At 42.6% G+C, this 21,589-nt stretch overlaps 1 protein-coding gene across 8 annotated transcripts in view; it reads right to left on the bottom strand.

Moving 5' to 3' along the window:
* Positions 1–416: 416 nt before the first annotated feature.
* LOC113027774 (rho GTPase-activating protein 21-like) overlaps positions 417–21,589 on the bottom strand; it is a 78,574-nt gene continuing 57,401 nt past the window's right edge. For 5 of the 8 annotated variants that reach the window (XM_026177571.1, XM_026177570.1, XM_026177569.1 and 2 more), the window contains 16 exons: positions 21,317–21,425; positions 18,360–18,399; positions 16,552–16,689; positions 15,700–16,008; positions 15,559–15,620; positions 11,434–11,561; positions 11,231–11,343; positions 9,078–9,230; positions 7,014–7,092; positions 6,728–6,801; positions 6,548–6,637; positions 6,344–6,469; positions 4,948–4,992; positions 4,655–4,748; positions 3,168–3,199; positions 417–3,082 (listed from right to left, as the gene is read on the bottom strand). In XM_026177571.1, the coding sequence (XP_026033356.1) occupies positions 2,222–3,082; positions 3,168–3,199; positions 4,655–4,748; positions 4,948–4,992; positions 6,344–6,469; positions 6,548–6,637; positions 6,728–6,801; positions 7,014–7,092; positions 9,078–9,230; positions 11,231–11,343; positions 11,434–11,561; positions 15,559–15,620; positions 15,700–16,008; positions 16,552–16,689; positions 18,360–18,399; positions 21,317–21,425 (2,453 nt within the window). In that variant the 3' untranslated portion in view covers positions 417–2,221. Of the gene's footprint in view, positions 3,083–3,167; positions 3,200–3,426; positions 3,452–4,654; positions 4,749–4,947; positions 4,993–6,343; positions 6,470–6,547; positions 6,638–6,727; positions 6,802–7,013; positions 7,093–9,077; positions 9,231–11,230; positions 11,344–11,433; positions 11,562–15,558; positions 15,621–15,699; positions 16,009–16,551; positions 16,690–18,359; positions 18,400–21,316; positions 21,426–21,589 lie in introns of all 8 variants that reach the window. The other 3 variants (XM_026177574.1, XM_026177573.1, XM_026177572.1) reach the window with 3 other exon arrangements.

Below are 21,589 nucleotides of genomic sequence, written 5' to 3'. Positions count from 1 at the left end.
CGGTGAAGAGATCTCGGGATGCCTCGGTGTCCCCCTAGATAAGTTGGAGGTGGCTTGGGAGAGTGAGGTCTTGGTGGCTGTGCTTAGGCTGCTGCCCACCAAGACCTGGCTCCACAGAAGTGAAAGAAAATGGATTTTGGATGTAATTCAGGTAAGAAAATCTCCAAATGGCTGCAATCACAGCTTTGCAAGAGTGATGAAAACATTTCTCCCACTGATGCTACATCCAGATGAACAATAAACATGTTGGATTTTGTATGGAGTTAGATGCACAGGGCTTTTTGGGGCGAGTTCTTCTTTCATTCATTTTACCATGAATCTATGGATCCTGCCTTTAAGCTGAGAAGCATTTATTTTCGATTGACTGTATATTTGGTGCCTCAGTCTGTTTCCTTTCTAGACAAACATGAGTAAAGTATGAGCATTCTCTTTTTTATTTTGGACTAATACAATCATCATCATCCTTCATTACATTTGGTCTTCAATGGCCAATGTGTTGTAAACTGGAAGAGTGCCCAATCCTACATCTCCCACATTGCAACTGGGCAGTATCTTTTTGGAATTTCTCGAACTGCTACTGTAAGCTTTCACTTCCCCTCTTTACTTTTCTGAGACAGAAAAAATGCAGTGCTTCTTAGTTCCCAGCATGATGAGAAAACTGTCCCGAATTATGAAATAAATAGAGCTGCCCTTTTTATTAAAGGTCAATTATTTTTAGTTATTGAAGCACAAATATTACTAATCCAGTTTCAATACAAATAATTTAATATGTATAATATTTATATACACAGGTTAACAAGACTTTGCGTGGACCAATTTTGCAACACTTGTACAGAGTTACATGCACCAGGGCACAGACAGAGAAGACAGACGGATTCTAGATATACAAACATGGAGTCTGGTTTGACCACAGCTAATGTCAGTTTAGGTCACACGCATTTTTTTAACCATTCCAATTTTTCATTCTTGAAACTTGTTTTTACAAAACTCAAGTTCTGGGAAGGAATCAAAAAAATACCGAAGCTGTGAAAAAGAACAAAAAGCTAACATCACTCAGATGAGACTGTGTGGTTTTGGATTTAAGGACGTGGTTTGCTTGCTGCTTTTAGCTGCTTTCTTGTCTCTGTAACACTGACATTAAGTATGAGTTCACAATATGACAAACAACAAATATTTATCATGTTTGCACACTGCTGACACTGTATGATTACACAAACAGAGAAAAAAAAACACAAAAAAATTGGCATGACTTCACATAGCTGCCCTGAAAACGTATGACGAAACAGGTTTTATTATAGCTCTGGCCCTCCTCATGCAACACACACACACACATACTGGGAAACACAATAGTCTTACTGTACACTTAAGGTTTGCATATTTGTATTTGTTTTGACCATGCAAGTATTTTTTAGTCTAAAAAGTCCAATCATACAGCGAGAGACTAAGAGTGGCGATTAGTCAAAACCAGAAGGCAAAAGGAACACCAGTTATTTCAGAGTCAGGCTGCAGAGAAAAACAAAGATGAATTCTTTACTGTGACTTGCTATAACTAGAGCAGCAACAGCTCTTCAGCTAAATTTCAAATGTCTGCTGTGGTACCACATAGCACTTTTACATTTATACTGTTGTAGGTTTTCATTCCAAAAGGTTACAGCCTCTTTATTTATTGCATGCAATAAATAATGAATCTAGAGTTCTGTAGTGTGCAAACCATTATTTCTTCATCTCATTTCTTCAGCTCTGCACCTGCTCCATTGACAGAGGAAGATGTGCGTGGACTTTTTTTTGGTTCACAAGATTATGAATGCAGCTTTCTCACTAATGTAGCTAGCCTCCATCTTTTATATGGTTTATATGAAGTGTCTATGACATCAGTTGTTGTCAGGAGTGCTATTTTCTTCCTCATTTTTGAAGAAGTGTATATTTGATTTGATTTTATGCAGTTTTATTTCTGACCATGTTTGTAGGAGAGAAAAATCCGCAGCAGATGGGAGGGAGTGCAGTATGTGAAAATAAGATAAAGATCCTAGTACCGTGCATTATTGTTGTCACTTTGGAATGACATTGCAATTGCACACAATGACATTTTTTTCCAATGACACATTACATCTCCAATAGAATATTCTGGAGACAGTTTTCCTGCTTGTGGACAAGTGCAACACAGTGTTAGTGAGTAAAGGCCAAGTGCTTGGTATTCATTAGTGTGGATGAAACAGACTGGTTAAACTACCACTGTGTGGCGACGCCATGCTCTCAGCTTGTCCTGCAGGTCTAGGCCTGATCTCCTTAGGATGACAGTGGAATGTCCTGAGGAACTCTGATCTATCCATCCTGATGAAGAGGAGATGAGAGAGGGAAGCTTCTGTGCACAGTGAGGTAGGGACCTGGGACCTGGCTCTCCCTCAGTCATTCTGACTACCTTCACCCTATCATCTCTACATCCTCTTACACTATCCTCATTCCTGCCCAGCTCAAGGTCAAGATTCATGGACACAGCCCTTGTCCTCCCACCTCTAGTTTTCCTATAGCAGATTGGTGCTGACTGGTGCTGAGCAGTTCCACTCTGGCTGCTGATGTTGCGTGACCTGGTGGGTAATACCCAGAAAGGAATGGTCTGATATCCTCTGGCCAGACTGTGATTAAAATGGGAAGGAGGGTTCCTGAGAGGTGGTGATTTTGAGCATGCGGTGTGGATCTGACGGGTTGAGTCAGATCCTCTATTTGGATAAAGCTGTGATGGTGGTAAGTTGGTTCTTTGGCTGTTCCTCCTTTTTGACATCTTTGCATCACTGCCTGCTCCTTTTGCTTTAGCTTCTTCTCCTCCTACAAGTGAGATCTTTCCCTCTATCCTTTTTTCAGTGTTAAGGATGGTTTGTTCTCCCTCGACTTCATCTAGCTCTCCTCTTTCTTCTTTTTCCCCTACCCCTCCTTCACCATTGTTGCTGGCTTTGGCTGGTTCGTGCGCAGAAATCTCATCAGTGTTTCTGCTCACCGTGTGGATACTTGGACTTTTTTTATGTTTGTGGGTGACGGCAGCGATGATGGACTTGGTGTTCGGATCTTTTTTGGATGCAGAGGAAAGCTGAAAGGTTACCACTTGTAAGTATTTGTAATTATGTTTTTTCTATTGCAAAATGTGATATCCTATTCCAAGAATTAGCACCTACCTTTAACTTAAGAGAATCGCTGGTGGTGGAACCTGATAGAAAGGAAAAAGTAAGTTAGTTAATGTCATCATTGGATGGTAGTAATGTTAGGATGGTCACAAAATATAAAAACATGTAAATAAAGAGAAATCACAGCACAAGCTGCTTTCAAAAAGGCAAAGTGGAGATGTTGGAAAAAACAATAGTTGTGGAAAGAGCACAAATGGTTAAATGAATCCAAAGAAAGAGCAAACACACAGAAAGGAAGACCTGGTCCTACCGAAGAGGTTGATCCACTGTCTCAGCTAGAAAAAAAGCACAGAAAGGCCCAGAAGAAGAGAACAGAGGAAAAAGTAGGAAACATTGTCAGTATCTACAAGCACAACAGAACAGAGGTCTGCTGAGAAAGAAAAATGCTGTCAGTTGATGAGGCTACAGAATTATGAATAAGGAGGGAAAGTTAAGACTTTCCAGCTAAAGCAGTGAGGCTCTTTTCTTCAAGTTGTATGTAAGCAGTGTTTCCACTGCTCATCTGAATTAACCATAAATTGGCAAGAGTCTGTGTTCAGTGAGGAAATAGTGAACTCAGTGATTTCTACTAAAGCCCGTCTAATGTTTCAACATTTCTGTGTTGCTAGTGTTGAATGCAGTGGCATTAGATTGTCAGTGTCTGAACCCCTGCATACTCTTGCTGGGTATTTTTGTGCACCAGGAGAAACCAGGACCCATTGCACCAAAAAGGGTCTGACAGTACGTTTAAGGAATTTATCCGAACACCTAATGGCAGTCAGGGTGCCTTTATCTAGTCTTTGCCTAGAGGTCTGTGCGTTCTTTCATGAATATGCCTCCCCTGACTATGACCCATGACCAAACTGGTAATGCTGAGCGATGTTACGCACAGCATAACGTTGGCCACGTCGTCTCCAGGCTATTTTATGCCTGTCAAAAGTGACCAGGTGAAGATGCTGCCCTCTGTGAAATGTACAGGGCACCATTGGTCGACCTATCAATTCTGGTATTCTATAGCAAATGCCAGTTGGGTTCCATGGTCCCAGGCAGTGAGCAAAATGCTGAAGCATTAAGACTTCTTTTCACTGGATCTAAGGGACCCGGCCCAACTGCTGAAAAACCACACACCATAATCCCTCCTCCACCAAACTTTACATTTGGCACAATGCAGTCAGACAAGTACCATTCTCCTGGCAACTGCCAAACCCAGACTCTTCCAGTGGGCTGCCAGACATAGAAGCATGATTTTTTTACTCCAGAAATTGTCACTCCGTCTCTACTGCTCTAGAGTACATCCATTACTTTGCATTGTGCTCGGTCATGCAAGGTTTGGAAGCAGCTGCTAGGCCATGACAACACATTCCATTAAGCTCTCTACCCACTGTTCTTGAGCTACTCTTAAAGCTCACGAGAATCTAGCTGCTTCACAATGTGCGTACAATTGAATCTGTCTGTTGGTGAAGCATTAAAGGACTCTTGCAGCAGCCCCCACTCCTCACCTGATGCCTCTCTTGGCATGCCCGGCTTGCCAATGTTGGTCAGCAGATGGTCAATGTTGGGCAAAGGCTGTATGTCCCAATTATCATCTGGGGCCTACAGTCACACACAAACGCACGCGGGCACACACACACACACACACACACACACACACACACACACACACACACACACACACACACACACACACACACACACACACACACATCCAGCAGACATAAAAGAAGTGACGACATCTGAATGCATACAGTCATTCATGGTGTTTTCTGTTCATTTGGGTGATAAGAGCCCATACCTTCTCTTCTTTATCAAGCTCTTCATTACTGAAGAACCAGTCATACTGTTGGAGAAAGGAAACAGCTGGTATCAAGGAAATTCTGCTGCACTATTTTGAATCATATTTATCAAATAGATTCTAGTTGCTTATGTAAACAAGGAGTCCTTTATAGTCCTATATAGATTTTATAGTTGCATATTATTCTGATAGAGCACTTTGCTCTCAGACAGCAGGCTTACTTGCGGTTCCTAGAATATTTAAAAGCAGAATAGGAGTCTCCCATCTCTCCTGTGGAACCTGTTCCCAGTTTGGATTCAGGAGACAGACACTTTCTGCTTTTAGGATTAAACTTAACATTTCCTTTCTTTGTTTCTTTCCTTTTTACCAAAAGCAGGTTAGGGCTGGATCGGTTTACCCTGAACCATCCCTCAGTTATGCTGCTATACGCTCAGATTGCTGGATGATTTCCCATGATGCACTGAGATCTTCTCTGTGTTTGCTTATGTGCCACTATCAAACTATTTGTAACAAGTGTCACAAGTGTTATGTCCTGTTTGCTTTTTGCAGTCTGCTTGTGTTCACCATCCATCCAGCTGCAGTAGATGGTTCCCCCTCCCTAAGCCTGGTTCTGATGGAGTTCTCTATCTGTTAAAGGGAATTCTTCCTTTCCACAGTCTAGGGAGCTTGGAAAGAAAAGTGTCTGCACTTCTTTAAGTTGCTTGAAGACATTTCACCTCTCAGTTTGAGGGTCAAATGGTGGAGAGTCCCAGATTTAAGCCTTGTGGGAGTGTCCCCCCAAGACGGACAATGGACCCCGTAATGACCCTCCAACTAATCACACGAGCCAAGGTGTGAAAACGGGTTCAGGTCAAAATCAGCCAAAGTTTCAGGTGAGCTCATTGTGAAACTTAGCCCCACCCTATCATGTGATTTCCCAGACGCCTTAACGCCCACTCACATCCTGGGCCATTTGACCTCGGGAAATGAGTCCAGACGGTTTTCTTTCCAAGCTCCTTAGACTACGATGACCTGGATGACTGAGAACCTTCACAGACATATTCCTTTCCACAGTTCCCAAGCGTTTGCTTATAAAGGATTGCTTGATTATTTTTTTTCTCTAATATTGCAGGGTGTTTATCTTACAATATAAAGCATCTTCAAACAGAACTTGCACTATATAAGTAGAACTGAACCACTAAAGCAACTTTCACATACCTTTCTTGACACAAAGAAAATTTGCATCTTTGGCTACAATTGAACCAACAACCTTTTAGTTGCTAATTGAATGTACAGTATTGTCCACTACACCACTGGAGGCAGAACTGAATGCAGCACTACTGCATGGTGTTAATGCATAAAACACAACTGGCGATTCACAGAGGTGCAACTGGAGCAAGCAGCTGGTGGTTCTTACATGCAGGATAAGGGTCTCTACTATTTTGTAGCGATCAGGCATGTGGGTGACCATGTCTGTCATGTTGTCCTCTGATGTCCTCACCAGAGTGGGTCCAAACACCAGGGCTAGATTTCTTGGCTCCATCTGGAAATAATATTAAAACTTCATTTTAGACCACAAAAAAACCACGATTCAATTGATGGGACTGAAGGTAAAGGTTACCTTATTCTTTTCAGAGTGATCTGCTACCTTCTTGAGGTGACCCAACAGAAACTTAAGGGTGTGATAATAATGATCTGGCAGGTCATGGATCTAGAAAGAAGCAATGGGTACATATAGAGAGAGTTTTACTATCAAAAAGACAGAAGTATGTTCACTTCTCTGTTCTCTGCCCTCTTTTACCAGTTTGTTCATTGTCTTTAATCTCTCTTCTCCATCTTCAATCCGGTTGGCATCAATGAAGTGATTGTATTTATCTGTAGGCAGAGATAATGGATGACTAACTAACTACAAGTGATATTCTAAAATTCTGAAAATCATATGCCAACAAATTCAGCGGCTTTGTAACTTGCCACTGAAGAAAAAATGCAATCTTTTTTTATTTTTTATCCAAGCAACAGAACATTATTCAATACATACTCGTTAAAGATTCTTTGACATTTCACTGTAAACAAATGTCTGGACTCACCATCAGTAAACAGAGGCTCAGGCAGTTTTCGGAAGAATGTTTTAAGTAGGCTGCTGATAACATTCAGGTCTTGCCATCTCTGTGAGGACATGAAGAGGAGGCTTTAGGATTATAGTATCCCACATAGCAGACAGGTCTGGCCCAGATCTGGTATCAAGCCGGCACTGCTGGCTGACTTCTGGCATGATAAGACGTATGTCATCCAGATATGGGCCAGGCCTGGCATAGATGGCACTGTCTATGTGATGGCATGCCATATCTGGCTCGATTGTGGTTTGGGTTATGTGGCCCAGGCTCATAGCAAACAGGTCTGGCCCGGATCCGGCATCAAGCTGGCCCTTCTGACTGACTGGTGTCATGGCAGAGTGTATGTCAACCAGATGTGGGCCAGGTCTGGCAATGATGGCACTATTTATGTTCCTATTTTCCAATTTTAGTTAGAAGACCCAAATGCCATTTGCAGTACTATACTGCTATGGTAGCCAACGTTTCAAATGCAGGTTTGACAGGTTTGTGAGTGTACACTTTATCCAAAACCTAGTGATGGTTTACTCAAGTTTACCACTGGCCGGCTGTAGCTCAGGAGGTAGAGCAGATCACCTGCTGATTGGAAGGTTAGTGGTTCAATCCCTGGTTCCTCCAGTCTGCATGCTGAGTGTGAATATGTATGAATGTAGTTAGGAGGAGATGTGTTAATGTGGCATGTTGTATAGAGACTAGAAAAGCACTATTTAAGAATTCACTGCCTGAACAGAGTTTAGTCATGTTGCTTTTGTACTATTATGTTCTGGCACATGTTGTTATTACATGGCTTGATTAAGGCACACATTAGGCTGACATCTGGGGCCAGAGCTGAAACTGTTCTGGGCCAGCACAGGACCACCAGTGTGTCTGCAACTGGCCTTGTGCTGGCCCATGTGTGGGCCACCTCTGGCAAAACATATCTGGGCCAGCAAAGCGCCGTCATTCTTTGCGGTATGTGGGCCATGTGTGCACACACTGTGTGGGCCAGATCTGGGCCATACCAATTTCGCTATGTGGGAATTACCTAATCTATCAAAATTACACATAAAATCTGTTTCAAATATGGCATAGAAAAACTTCTTTTCTATTCTATTGGCGGCAATCTGTTCTTTAGGTCATCCCAAAAAGGTATTCTTTTCATCGGGACGTAGCGTTTTCAGGGGACGAAATGTTTTGTCACTCATCCAGCTGACTTCTTCAGTCTCAGCTGACCACAGCTTTGCCTAACCTTTAAGCAGTACCTTTGCACAGTGACTGAAACTAGCACCGCTGGCGAACAATGGGCTGTGAGGCCAGTTCCTTGATCATTAATATGCAAATTGTTATGGTCATTGATCAACAACCACTGATCAAAGACCATTGATCAATGGCTATTGATCAGTGGCCATAAGCATAATTCACAAAAAGTTGGGGTATGGCTGCAATCACAGCATTGTAAGATGGCAAAGGTTTACCCTTTAGATCACCTCCTCAATTCAGAGATGGTCTTTCCTCTCTGGTGAACTTGATGTGTTGGTCCACAGAGTTTGTTCACGGTGCTGATCACATTAACTCGGTGGACCAACACATCAAATTCACCAGGAAGGATATGAAAAATGACAAGTAGCATGATCATTGATCAGAATTTAACAATTTTTCATTTAGGACTTGGTAGGTTTGGATAACTTTTCCCCCTAATAAGTTAAAATAAATGTCCTTGGGTTATCTTTGTCTAATATTAAAATTAATTTGATGATTTGAAATAATTAAGAGTTAGAAAAAAAGGTGCTGCAGTTACTCAAAGGGAAGACAAAAGAAATAACTTCAGCTCCTGTCATTATAGATTATAATCAGCTCCTTAGATTATAGTCTTTAGTGGTATGTACTTTCAGTCTGACCTGCCACAGTCAGACTTTATCTTTATTGTGTTAAAAATTTCCTCTATAGTTTTCTAATAATTTAATCTGTTTCAGATGTAAAATTTTGAACATTTAAAAAACTCATCATGATGTAACATTAGTTGCTGTAGTCTGCTAAGCAAAGCAGGGCTCGTTTCCATACCTCTTCAGCAGTGTTCAAGTCCATGCCCTTGTTGAGATGCTCCTGCAAGTTAGACACCATGGCATTGTTGCCTGGTACACGGTATATACCAGTGTACTCCAGACCAGTTGCCTCTACAACACCACAACACATCTCCACTATTAGAGGAACAAACTGATAAGAGAAAGCAAGGGAGACAAAAGAGGGAAAAATAGACAATAAAAAAACTATTTCAACAAACAGATTTTCACCTACAACCTCAGCATCACATGACAATCACACTCCGTCTGAACATATACATCATTTGAAATAAGTTATTTCTGGAACAGTTGCTTTAGTGGCTTGTCTTTGTCTGTTCCATTGATCTTTTTGGGAAAAGTGGGGACCTTGGACAATAAGATGGACAAGATTGGCGAGCAAATTAAGAGAATGACAAAATACCGTGTTCTGTGCTCTAACAGTGCCTTCACAGGGTCCAGTTTCAGCTCAACAACTGAGCTGCCTTTTTGATTATTTTATTTAACTGGAATTATTAAACAAAAGGCAACGTTTTCAAGCATAGCAGAAATCCAAAAATGGAGCAGAAAATAAAGTCAATAAATCCAAATAGAAGACACACCAAAAAGGTGAAAAGGTGAAACTCTAAACCAGAAGTAAACTAAGAAACAAACTGAAAATGAATAAAGAGAACTTAAATGACCAAACAAACATACATACTTGGTAAAAGCACCTGACACTATTACTCACAGACACCTCATCAGAAATACTCTCAGCAGAAGACAATACAATAACACATGGGTCATCAAATGGTAATGTCTCTTGCTTGCTTCCCTATGTGAAGGCTGTCTCTGGAAAGGACCCCTTCAAAGTCAGTGTGGATTTAATATGTGCTTGTATACCAGTAGACTTACCTTTGTCCCAGCCATCACCCTGCTCTGCGGCCCTTCAGTCAGTTCACTCTAGCTTAGATTTCTACTTGTTAACAAACTCTGCTAACTTTGTTTCCTTGTATCATCTTTAGGAGGCTTTTTCCCCTCAGAGAGCCCAGGTGGTGGAGCACACCACTCCACCATCTTGCTACCAAATAAGAATGAGTCCTTTAACAAGTAACAGTATGGCGCAGATTATTTGCTCTCAAAATGAATTGCCTTTCACAGTTTACATCTCTCAGAAGCATCAGAGAGTCACTATCACACCGCCATCTTTGTCCGTTCCTCTCAGTCCACAGAGAGAGCCTCGTCTCAGCTGGAATCCTTCTCCAGTCAACTGGAAAAAGGCTGAGATTTTTTACTAACACAATGATCTCTAGAATTCAAACAGCTGAGCTGAAAACATTACTTCAACAGCACAGCGGCACTTGAAAGCAGGGCACTTTTAAGGAGTGTTCTTTCTCCTTATACAATCTTTTGATTTCTGCTAAGCTCCTCGATGATGACTCCTTTGAAGTGTTAACAGACTCACGGGCTGAGTAGGGTTTTTACCTCTACTCAGCCCGTGAGTAAGAATGAAGTGTCTACAAAGACACTTCATAGCCAAACAACTAAATACTCCATTGGAACCTCTGTCCAAACTTTTCCAAGTCTCCGTCTTAAATGGTCACCATCTTGCCTGTATCACCATTGCTCTGGACACTAGAAATCTTAGAGTACATCCAAGTCTACATCTCTGATGCACCTAACACACTGATGGTATTTGGACCCTCTTGGTTTTTTTCAGAGAACTTGACCTCTGACCTTCAGTCCAAAGTCACTGAGATTAAAACTTGTCCGAGATTTTTAGTAGATATACCTGTGGTATCAGTTTGAAATCCTAGGTGAATGCTTTCTCGAGTTATCGCATTCGTAAGATTTTCAGAAAACTTGAATACATCAGTTTCAGTAAAATACCTATCATACTTTCCAATGAGCTACACGGCTTTGTTTTACTTAAAATCTCATTAGAAACCTATTTTATTGTACATTATTTTAAAACAAACTTTTTTTTCCCTGCTAACTTGTTTTAACCACTTACAGAAACAATAAAGTTCACCAAAGAAAAAACTGATTTACAATAGACCCAAGGCAAAAAATACATTTATAGGTCTGCTCCACTTTAACTTGACAGTTTGATTTTGGGATTATTTAATGATTCTGCTTGTAGCCAAGCAGTTTTTTTTACTATGAATTTTGACTTACCTTATGGTTGACAGCAGGCTGACAGTCCTCGAGACGTACACCAAAAGCCTTTGGAACACCTGTCTTCTTGGCCTTCTTCATGATGTTGATGCTCCACAGTGCCTTGTTATCATCTGACTCACACAGATGCAGATAAATGGATACATAATTAAGTTAAGCATTTTTGCTGCTTTGATTTGTCATATATACTGAAGAACACAAACCAGAGTCATGTTTAGACCCTCCAGATCTGGAAGCTCTGTTCACTGAAGTGTTGTCAGTTTTTGCCAGAAAGAAGGGCGGCATCATACGATGGGCTCTGGGAGAGGAGTCTAGCTTACTACCTGTCAGACTACACAAAAGAGAACAACAAAGTTAGGCAATTTTTAACCTCATCGTGTTGGTTTAGGTGTGGATGTTAGTTTAAGTGGATGTAACAAGGTTAACAGAAGTTGTTAGTTTTGATGTGTCTTCAAAAGATATTAATAAATAAAAAGGTGCAGTGGTTTTGATACACTATATTGCCAAAAGTATATATCCATATTTACAAGTATATGCACTTGAATGACATTGATTGCCAGGATAGCTGTAGCTCGGGCAGTAGAGCAGGCCATCTACTAACTGGAAGGTTGGTGGTTTGATCCCTGGCTGCCCCTAGTCTGTATGCCAAGTATCTTTAAGCAACATGTTAACCCCAATTTAATTCATAGAGTTTCTATTAGGTCAGCCCTCTTTGCAGCTATAACAGCTTCACCTCTTCTCAGAACGTTTTCCACAAAGTTTAGGAGTGTGATTTATTAGAGTTATTTGTGGCCCTTCTTGCAGAAGTGGATTTGTAAGGACACGGAGACTTGGCTTCTCTTTCTAATTCCTCCCAAAGGTGTTCTGTCGAGGTCAGTACTCTCTACAGGCCAGTCAACTTCTTCCACATCCCACTTGCTCATTTATGTCTTTATGGACCTTGCTTTTTGGACTGGTCCAGTTCCCACAAAATTGGGAGAATGAAGTTGTCATGACGTGGACACTCCAGTGGCACTTAAAGTAATGGGAAACAACTTTATCAAGTGACCAACGCATTTTGGCTTGTGGTCTTCATCAGGATCATAAAATGTCAACGTTTAAATAAAAAACAGGAAACAGAAAAAAATGTTAAAAAATCCAAGTGGACCAATTACACCTTCACATGAAGTTGTCCAAATGGTATCTGGGTGGCATGGTGGCCTGGTGGTTAGGACTGTTGCCTCACAGAAACCTCAGTTTGACTCCACCCTCTGGCAAGGGCCTTTCTATGTGGAGTTTGCGTGTTCTCCCCATGTCTCCATGGGTTCTCTCCAGGTACTCCAGCTTCCTCCCACAGTCCAAAGGCATACAATTAGTGGGGTTGCATTTATTGGTGATTCTAAATTGCCCAAAGGTGTGAATGTGAGTGCGAATGGTTGTCTGTCTCTCTGTGTTAACCCTGCATCAGACTGGCAGTCTGTACAGGGTGTACCTTGCCTCTTACCCTGTGGTAGCTTGGATAGGCTCCAGTCCTCTGCAAAGTGTAAGAGAATGGATGGATAGTCATGTGGCACTGAGAGTTCCTTTCACTGAAAAACAACCCCACACCATATTCCCCCCTCCACCAGTCAGATAAGTACCATTCCCCTGGCAACCACCAGACTCCATCATCAGATTGCCAAACAGACAAGTATGATTCTTCACTCCAGAGAACACGTCTCCATTGCTCTAATGTCCAGTGCCGGCGTGCTTTACACTACTGCATTTGATGCTTTGGATTGCACAGTGATCGAATTCTTGGATGCAGCTGCTCAGCCATGGAAACCCATTCTATGAAGCTCTCTACACACTACTCGTGATCAAATCAGCAAGGCCAAATGAAGTTTAGAGAAAGTTGGCACCCTCTATGCACTATGTGCCATCTGCTAACCCTGCTCAGCGATTTTACATGGCCTACCACTCTGTGGCAGAGTTGACGTCTTTGTTATGAAACCAATAACAGTTAACTGTTGCACAAATGGCATCCTATCATGGTACCATGCAGGAATTCACTGTGCCCCTGAGAGTGATCCTGTCATGGTCTGGCAGTCCTCGCCGGTTAACCTGCCTGTGTGTTATGTTTTTTCTATCTTCATTGTCAAGGCTCCCCTCCCGGTTCCCTCCTTTATGTGTACAGTGGGGCAAAAAAGTATTTAGTCAGCCACCGATTGTGCAAGTTCCCCCACTTAAAATGATGACAGAGGTCAGTAATTTGCACCAGAGGTACACTTCAACTGTGAGAGACAGAATGTGGAAAAAAAATCCATGAATCCACATGGTAGGATTTGTAAAGAATTTATTCGTAAATCAGGGTGGAAAATAAGTATTTGGCCACCTCAAACAAGGAAAATCTCTGGCTCTCACAGACCTGTAACGTCTTCTGTAAGAAGCTTTTCTGTCCCCCACTCGTTACCTGTATGAATGGCACCTGTTTGAACTCATCATCTGTATAAAAGACACCTGTCCACAGCCTCAAACAGTCAGACTCCAAACTCCGCCATGGCCAAGACCAAAGAGCTTTCGAAGGACACCAGGAAAAGTATTGTAGACCTGCACCAGACTGGGAAGAGTGAATCTACAATAGGCAAGCAGCTTGGTGTGAAAAAATCAACTGTGGGAGCAATCATCAGAAAATGGAAGACATACAAGACCACTGATAATCTCCCTCGATCTGGGGCTCCACGCAAGATCTCATCCCGTGGGGTCAAAATGATCATGAGAACGGTGAGCAAAGATCCCAGAACCACACGGGGGGACCTGGTGAATGACCTGCAGAGAGCTGGGACCAAAATAACAAAGGTCACCATCAGTAACACACTAGAACGGCAGGGAATCAAATCCCGCAGTGCCAGACGTGTTCCGCTGCTGAAGCCAGTGCATGTCCAGGCCCGTCTGAAGTTTGCCAGAGAGCACATGGATGATACAGCAGAGGATTGGGAGAATGTCATGTGGTCAGATGAAACCAAAGTAGAACTTTTTGGTATAAACTCAACTCGTCATGTTTGGAGGAAGAAGTTGCATCCCAAGAACACCATACCTACTGTGAAGCATGGGGGTGGAAACATCATGCTATGGGGCTGTTTTTCTGCCAAGGGGACAGGACGACTGATCTGTGTTAAGGACAGAATGAATGGGGCCATGTATCGTGAGATTCTGAGCCAAAACCTCCTTCCATCAGTGAGAACTTTGAAGATGAAACGAGGCTGGGTCTTCCAACATGACAATGATCCAAAACACACCGCCCGGGCAACAAAGGAGTGGCTCCGTAAGAAGCATTTGAAAGTCCTGGAGTGGCCTAGCCAGTCTCCAGACCTCAACCCCATAGAAAATCTGTGGCGGGAGTTGAAAGTCCGTGTTGCTCGGCGACAGCCCCAAAACATCACTGCTCTCGAGAAGATCTGCATGGAGGAATGGGCCAAAATACCAGCTACTGTGTGTGCAAACCTGGTAAAGACCTATAGTAAACGTTTGACCTCTGTTATTGCCAACAAAGGTTATGTTACAAAGTATTGAGTTGTATTTTTGTTATTGACCAAATACTTATTTTCCACCCTGATTTACCAATAAATTCTTTACAAATCCTACCATGTGGATTCATGGATTTTTTTTCACATTCTGTCTCTCACAGTTGAAGTGTACCTCTGGTGCAAATTACTGACCTCTGTCATCATTTTAGGTGGGGGAACTTGCACAATCGGTGGCGACTAAATACTTTTTTGCCCCACTGTATTTGTTTTTGAGTGTGTGCGTGTGTTTCCAGAGTGGCGGTTTACGCGCATCATCAGGCCGGAAGGTTATGTATACGAAGAGCTGGAGTTTTCACCATTCACGCAATGGTCCACGAGCACTGTGTGGGAGTCAGAAGCACCACAACGGAAGACATGTGTTTTGGAAATTGTCACATTACTATCACTATTCAACTATCTTCACTATAAATAAACTCACTCTCTATTTTGGAAAGTCCTGCATTTGGGTCCCGTTCTTGGCCTGAACCTGACGGACCCATTCTTTCATTCTTTGTAGAAGCAGCCTACATGCCTGTGTACTTGATTTTATACACCTGTGGCCATGGAAGTGATTGGAACACCTGAATTCAATGATTTGGATGGATGAGTGAATACTTTTGGCAATATTTTGGGAAATGTTCTGTATATTCCAAATTCTTTTCATGATAACTACAGTTTTATTTGTAATTTGGGGAAATTGCAGTTTAAAGTATGATTTGTGGCAATCTTCAAGCCCAGAATTACAGTGACTTCTAATTACTGTAAGGCGCAGACTTTTTACTTAATATAATTATTCATCCTGACCTGTGTTTCTTGTAGTCATTCAGCTTCTTGTTGATGAGAGCCTGTCTTGAGAAACCAATCTCCTATAAAGAATGAAAGCCACAAATTAGTTTGGTGTATGTGTTTGTGCAGCCAGTGCAAACTAGCAAATATTATTCATACCTCGTTATCTGTTTTGCTATTCTCCCTAATAACCTTGATCCATGCCATCATGTCATCGCTATCCTCGGCCTGAAGCAGGTACTCGCAGAAATCCTGCGTGGTCAACCTCAAGGTGTGTTTCCGCTTGGTTTCACTGTAGGCAATGTCAATCAAGCAACAGCGGATGCTGATTGGACAATGTTCAACCTGACCGGGTCCTGCTCCTGCCCCGTGAATCACTGCATCTCGCTTGTCTTTGTAAAGGAAGAGTGAATGGGAGCGGAGAACGGAGAAGGCGCGTCTCCACGGTCGCATACTCCCACCAACTTTCTGTCATGAAGAAAGATGAAGAGAAGGCATAACCTTAAAAAAATGTACTAATGTATTAATATATTTATTATCACAGGCAAATACCAAATCAGGATGCACCGTTCAACAGCAAATCTCACAATACAATTATGCTTACTTGAGGGTATATGGAAATTTGCCCAACCAACTTGAAGGAGGCATTTGAAGAGGTGTGTGTGTGTCTGTGTGTGTGTGTTGGTCCATTTGGTGTAAATTTAGTTTGCGTTGTTTTCAAAACTCATTCCTGGTGGGTGTTGTTGGTCTTTTCCAGGGCCGATAACGTTTATGTGTTTTGTGGAAAGACTTTCTAGGTGTAGCCAGGAGGCAGGTGTTTTCTTTGGTGATCTCAGAAACCCCTCTCTCCTTTTCAGCAAACACTAAGTGGAAAGTCGGAATAAGTGTCCTTACATAAGAGCTGGCCATCTCTTTTTAGTTTGCTAACACCTGGACACGGACAAGCATTAGAAAAGATATCCTGCATAAATGCAGACACAGTGGGGTTTTTTCTTCTTCTTTTATTTTTACCTTTCCCTTCTCTGTCAGAATCTGTTTGTAGTGCAGCCAGCCCTCCTTGTGAACATCACTGAAGGTGATGATACCCAGCTCAGAGGTGGAGTGGCGCTTGGATCGGGCGTCCTCTTGGGCTTGCAGACTTTCCAAAGACTGAAACGCATTGTGGAAGTATTATGTTTCGATCTAACAAGACTGGTCCATCTTCAAAAAGCAGGACGTGGAGACTTGCACTCAGTCTGGCCTTTTCTACATTAAGTGCTGTGTGAAGAATCTGACAGTGACAGAAAAACTATCTGGGTTTTTCCTAACCAAAAACCTTGGATGATGAGTGAAGTGCAGGCTCTGATAAGAACTCTTAACTTTGCCTTCAAGCTTAGGGACAGTTCTCTGTGCAGCACTGCCAGAGCCGAACTGAGTAGAGACATCAAACAAGCCAAGGAGGCCTACAGGAGGATACAGGAGTTCCTCACTTATAATAACCTCTAGCATCCAAGCCCTCACCAACTACAAAGGCCAGAGCCCCCAACCCGTAACAGCGGCCACAAACTCACAAAGGAGCTCAACACCTTCTTCACTCTGTTTCTTTGCCCCCCCCCCCACCTCGCGGCTCATGCCACTGTTCCCACCTGTCTGAGAGCCCCCATCATCACTCACATCCAAAGACTGGTATAGACAGCCTTATTGACTACAGGCCTATAGCCCTCATGTCTGTATTCATGAAGTGTGTTGAGTGGATAGTGTCACAGCACATCAAAAACTCTCTACTCCCCTCCCTCAACCCCCAACAGTTTGCTTACAGAGCAAATCAGTCCACAGAGGATGCTGTCACCATCACCCTTCACAGAGCACTGAGCCATCTGGAGAACATGAAGAGCTATGTGTGCATACTCTTCATGGGCTATAGCTCAGCATTCAACACCATAATCCTAGACATCCTCACCACCAAACGGAACCATCTTCAGATCCCCCCCTGCCACCTGCTCCTGGATCAAAGACTTCCTCACCAACCAGCCTCAATAACTCCATTTCTGGGAACCCACATCTCTGCTGATCTCACCTGGACTCACAACACCAACACCCCGGTAAAGAAGGCCCAGCAGTGGCTGCACTTCCTCTGTGTCTTGAGGAAGAATAATCTGGACCAGAAGCTGCTGTTGGCCTTCTACTGCTCGTCAGTGGAGAGTGTGCTTTCCTACTGCCTGGGTGTTTGGCATGCAGGGGTTGCCTACCCTCGGCCATTGCCAGATCCTCCTGTCTCAGGAAAACCAGAGCCATTGCACCCCGCTCACCACCTGATTGACCCGCTTCCCTCTGGTTGGCACCACAGGTCAATCAGGTCCAACACCTTCAGTCTAACAAACAGCTTCTTCCCCTGGGCCATTTGGACTGTTGACAAACCCCCACATCCCACTCTGCCCACTCACCTCACTAATCTGAGCCATGGTCTGAGTAACTCCCACCACAGACTCTACTCAGACCAAGTATTTAATTTTCTTTGCACTATTTCCAAGCACTTTGCAACTTTGTGTGCCTTTTTCTTATTTTTGTACATATCCCTCTTGATTGTATATATTTCTCCTGTTTGCTATTTATTCCTGTTGCTATTTATATTTTACTCCGGCACAGTTGGTGTGGAGCACCCACAATTTTGTTGTACATGTACAATAAAAAATAAAGAGCTATTCTATTCTATTCTATTCTATTCTTATGGAACTTACAAAGACAGTGGTTACTGGGTTCCTGTAAACATCAATGAACTAAATATAGAAAACACATATGACAATATCCAGGTCAAGAATTTAGAAATGAGAGTGACTCACCCCATCCGTGAAAAAGCTCTTGACCCTTTTTGGTAGTTTACTGTGGAGCAGACAGCAAACGAGTTACAGATATAGACGGTATATTGCAATAAAATTCAAGTTTTTAAAGTTTTATTGATTACTCTGTATTATTTGGTTAAACTAGAAGATTAACTTTTTTCACAGTACGTCAGGCATGAATGTTTGCATGTTTGCACTTCATTACTCATTCCTTTGAGCCTTTCTGATTTCACTATTGTGTCAGAATCACTGGATTCATGATGTTCCGTAAAAATTTTGAATCAGCTTAGACCAATGAGCAAAATTACCTGCACAGAAAAAGTTGTTCAGATCCTTACATGCATATGAAACTGACTGACATTCCATTCTTAAGCCATAACGTTTAATATAATGTCGGCACCATTTGTAGCTATGACAGCTTGAACTTTTTAGGGAAAGCTTTCCACAAATTTTAGGAGTGCATTAATGGGAATCTGTGACCATTCCTCCAGAAGTGCATTTGTGATGTCAAACAGTGATCAAAGGAGCTTGCAAAGAAAAGCATCTGGACTTCTTTAAGTTACTTGAAGACCGAGAAGCTTCTTCAGTTCTAAGGTCAAATGGTGGAGAGTCCCAGATATACAGTGGGGCAAAAAAGTATTTAGTCAGCCACCGATTGTGCAAGTTCCCCCACCTAAAATGATGACAGAGGTCAGTAATTTGCACCAGAGGTACACTTCAACTGTGAGAGACAGAATGTGAAAAAAAAATCCATGAATCCACATGGTAGGATTTGTAAAGAATTTATTGGTAAATCAGGGTGGAAAATAAGTATTTGGTCAATAACAAAAATACAACTCAATACTTTGTAACATAACCTTTGTTGGCAATAACAGAGGTCAAACGTTTACTATAGGTCTTTACCAGGTTTGCACACACAGTAGCTGGTATTTTGGCCCATTCCTCCATGCAGATCTTCTCGAGAGCAGTGATGTTTTGGGGCTGTCGCCGAGCAACACGGACTTTCAACTCCCGCCACAGATTTTCTATGGGGTTGAGGTCTGGAGACTGGCTAGGCCACTCCAGGACTTTCAAATGCTTCTTACGGAGCCACTCCTTTGTTGCCCGGGCGGTGTGTTTTGGATCATTGTCATGTTGGAAGACCCAGCCTCGTTTCATCTTCAAAGTTCTCACTGATGGAAGGAGGTTTTGGCTCAAAATCTCACGATACATGGCCCCATTCATTCTGTCCTTAACACGGATCAGTCGTCCGGTCCCCTTGGCAGAAAAACAGCCCCATAGCATGATGTTTCCACCCCCATGCTTCACAGTAGGTATGGTGTTCTTGGGATGCAACTCAGTACTCTTCTTCCTCCAAACACGACGAGTTGAGTTTATACCAAAAAGTTCTACTTTGGTTTCATCTGACCACATGACATTCTCCCAATCCTCTGCTGTATCATCCATGTGCTCTCTGGCAAACTTCAGACGGGCCTGGACATGCACTGGCTTCAGCAGCGGAACACGTCTGGCACTGCGGGATTTGATTCCCTGCCGTTGTAGTGTGTTACTGATGGTGACCTTTGTTACTTTGGTCCCAACTCTCTGCAGGTCATTCACCAGGTCCCCCCGTGTGGTTCTGGGATCTTTGCTCACCGTTCTCATGATCATTTTGACCCCACGGGATGAGATCTTGCGTGGAGCCCCAGATGGAGGGAGATTATCAGTGGTCTTGTATGTCTTCCATTTTCTGATGATTGCTCCCACAGTTGATTTTTTCACACCAAGCTGCTTGCCTATTGTAGATTCACTCTTCCCAGTCTGGTGCAGGTCTACAATACTTTTCCTGGTGTCCTTCGAAAGCTCTTTGGTCTTGGCCATGGCGAAGTTTGGAGTCTGACTGTTTGAGGCTGTGGACAGGTGTCTTTTATACAGATGATGAGTTCAAACAGGTGCCATTCATACAGGTAACGAGTGGGGGACAGAAAAGCTTCTTACAGAAGACGTTACAGGTCTGTGAGAGCCAGAGATTTTCCTTGTTTGAGGTGACCAAATACTTATTTTCCACCCTGATTTACGAATAAATTCTTTACAAATCCTACCATGTGGATTCATGGATTTTTTTTTTCACATTCTGTCTCTCGCAGTTGAAGTGTACCTCTGGTGCAAATTACTGACCTCTGTCATCATTTTAAGTGGGGGAACTTGCACAATCGGTGGCTGACTAAATACTTTTTTGCCCCACTGTAAACCTAGTGGGAGTTTCCCCCCACAGAGGGACAAAAGGACCCCCTGTTGATCCTCTAATCGCCTGAGCCAAGGTGTGAAACTGGGTGTGGGTCCCAATCAGCCAGAGTTTCGGGTGTGTTCATTGTGAAACCTGGCCCCACCTTATCATGCGAATTCCTGAGGTCAGATGGCCCAGGATGTGAGTGGGCGTTAAGGCGTCTGGGAAGGGATCTCAAAACTGGATTATAGATGGCAGAGAGTTGGTGTCGTAAACCACCGCCTCTGTTCAAAGATGGTCGCTCACAGTGGACATATGTCCACTGTGAGCGACCACAGGGAGCACTGAGTCCAGACTACATATCTGAACTAATTGTTAAGTACACTGCTGTTCGCTGTCTTAACTCATAAGCTCAAAATCTATTAGTTGTCCCTTGTACAAGACTTAAGCCAGTCTGTGGCACCAGGGCTCATTCCAGCTCTGTTAAAAAGTTAACTTCTGTTGACGTACTTTTGTTATTTATGTTATTATTTATTTCTCTATGACATCAGTTGTGTTCTAATTGTTGTACAATTTGACTTTTACTCTGTAAAAACCACTTTAACCTCCTGACCTGGACATTCATTTATGTCCTATGTAGTGGACACACAAATCACAAAAAAAGTTCAACTGAGTCTCTGAGGTGGAAAATGGCCTCATATCTGGAATGACACAAAGCCATCAAATTTCATTTCCAGGATTCTCGACTTACGAGAAGACAGGGCTTTCTTCCCTGAAGGTGTTGAGACCTTCATCACAGGACCTGGATCTCTCAGTGGTGATGGCGAGTAGGTAAGAGGATCGTCGATTTTTAATACTACCTGTAAATACACAAAGTAAGTCAGAGAGAAAAAGAGGAGAAGGAGACAGAAGCCGAGGTTACAACAAAAAAGCCAACAATTGACTGAGACACTGGTCGATGGGTTAATGAGTAAACATAAAATATATAGTGTGGAGTAAAAAAATAGTTTTTATACTTTGCTTT

The sequence above is a fragment of the Astatotilapia calliptera genome, chromosome 8, assembly GCF_900246225.1.
Source record: "Astatotilapia calliptera chromosome 8, fAstCal1.2, whole genome shotgun sequence".
NCBI lineage: Eukaryota > Metazoa > Chordata > Actinopteri > Cichliformes > Cichlidae > Astatotilapia > Astatotilapia calliptera.
This window is presented reverse-complemented; position numbering and strand designations above follow the sequence as displayed.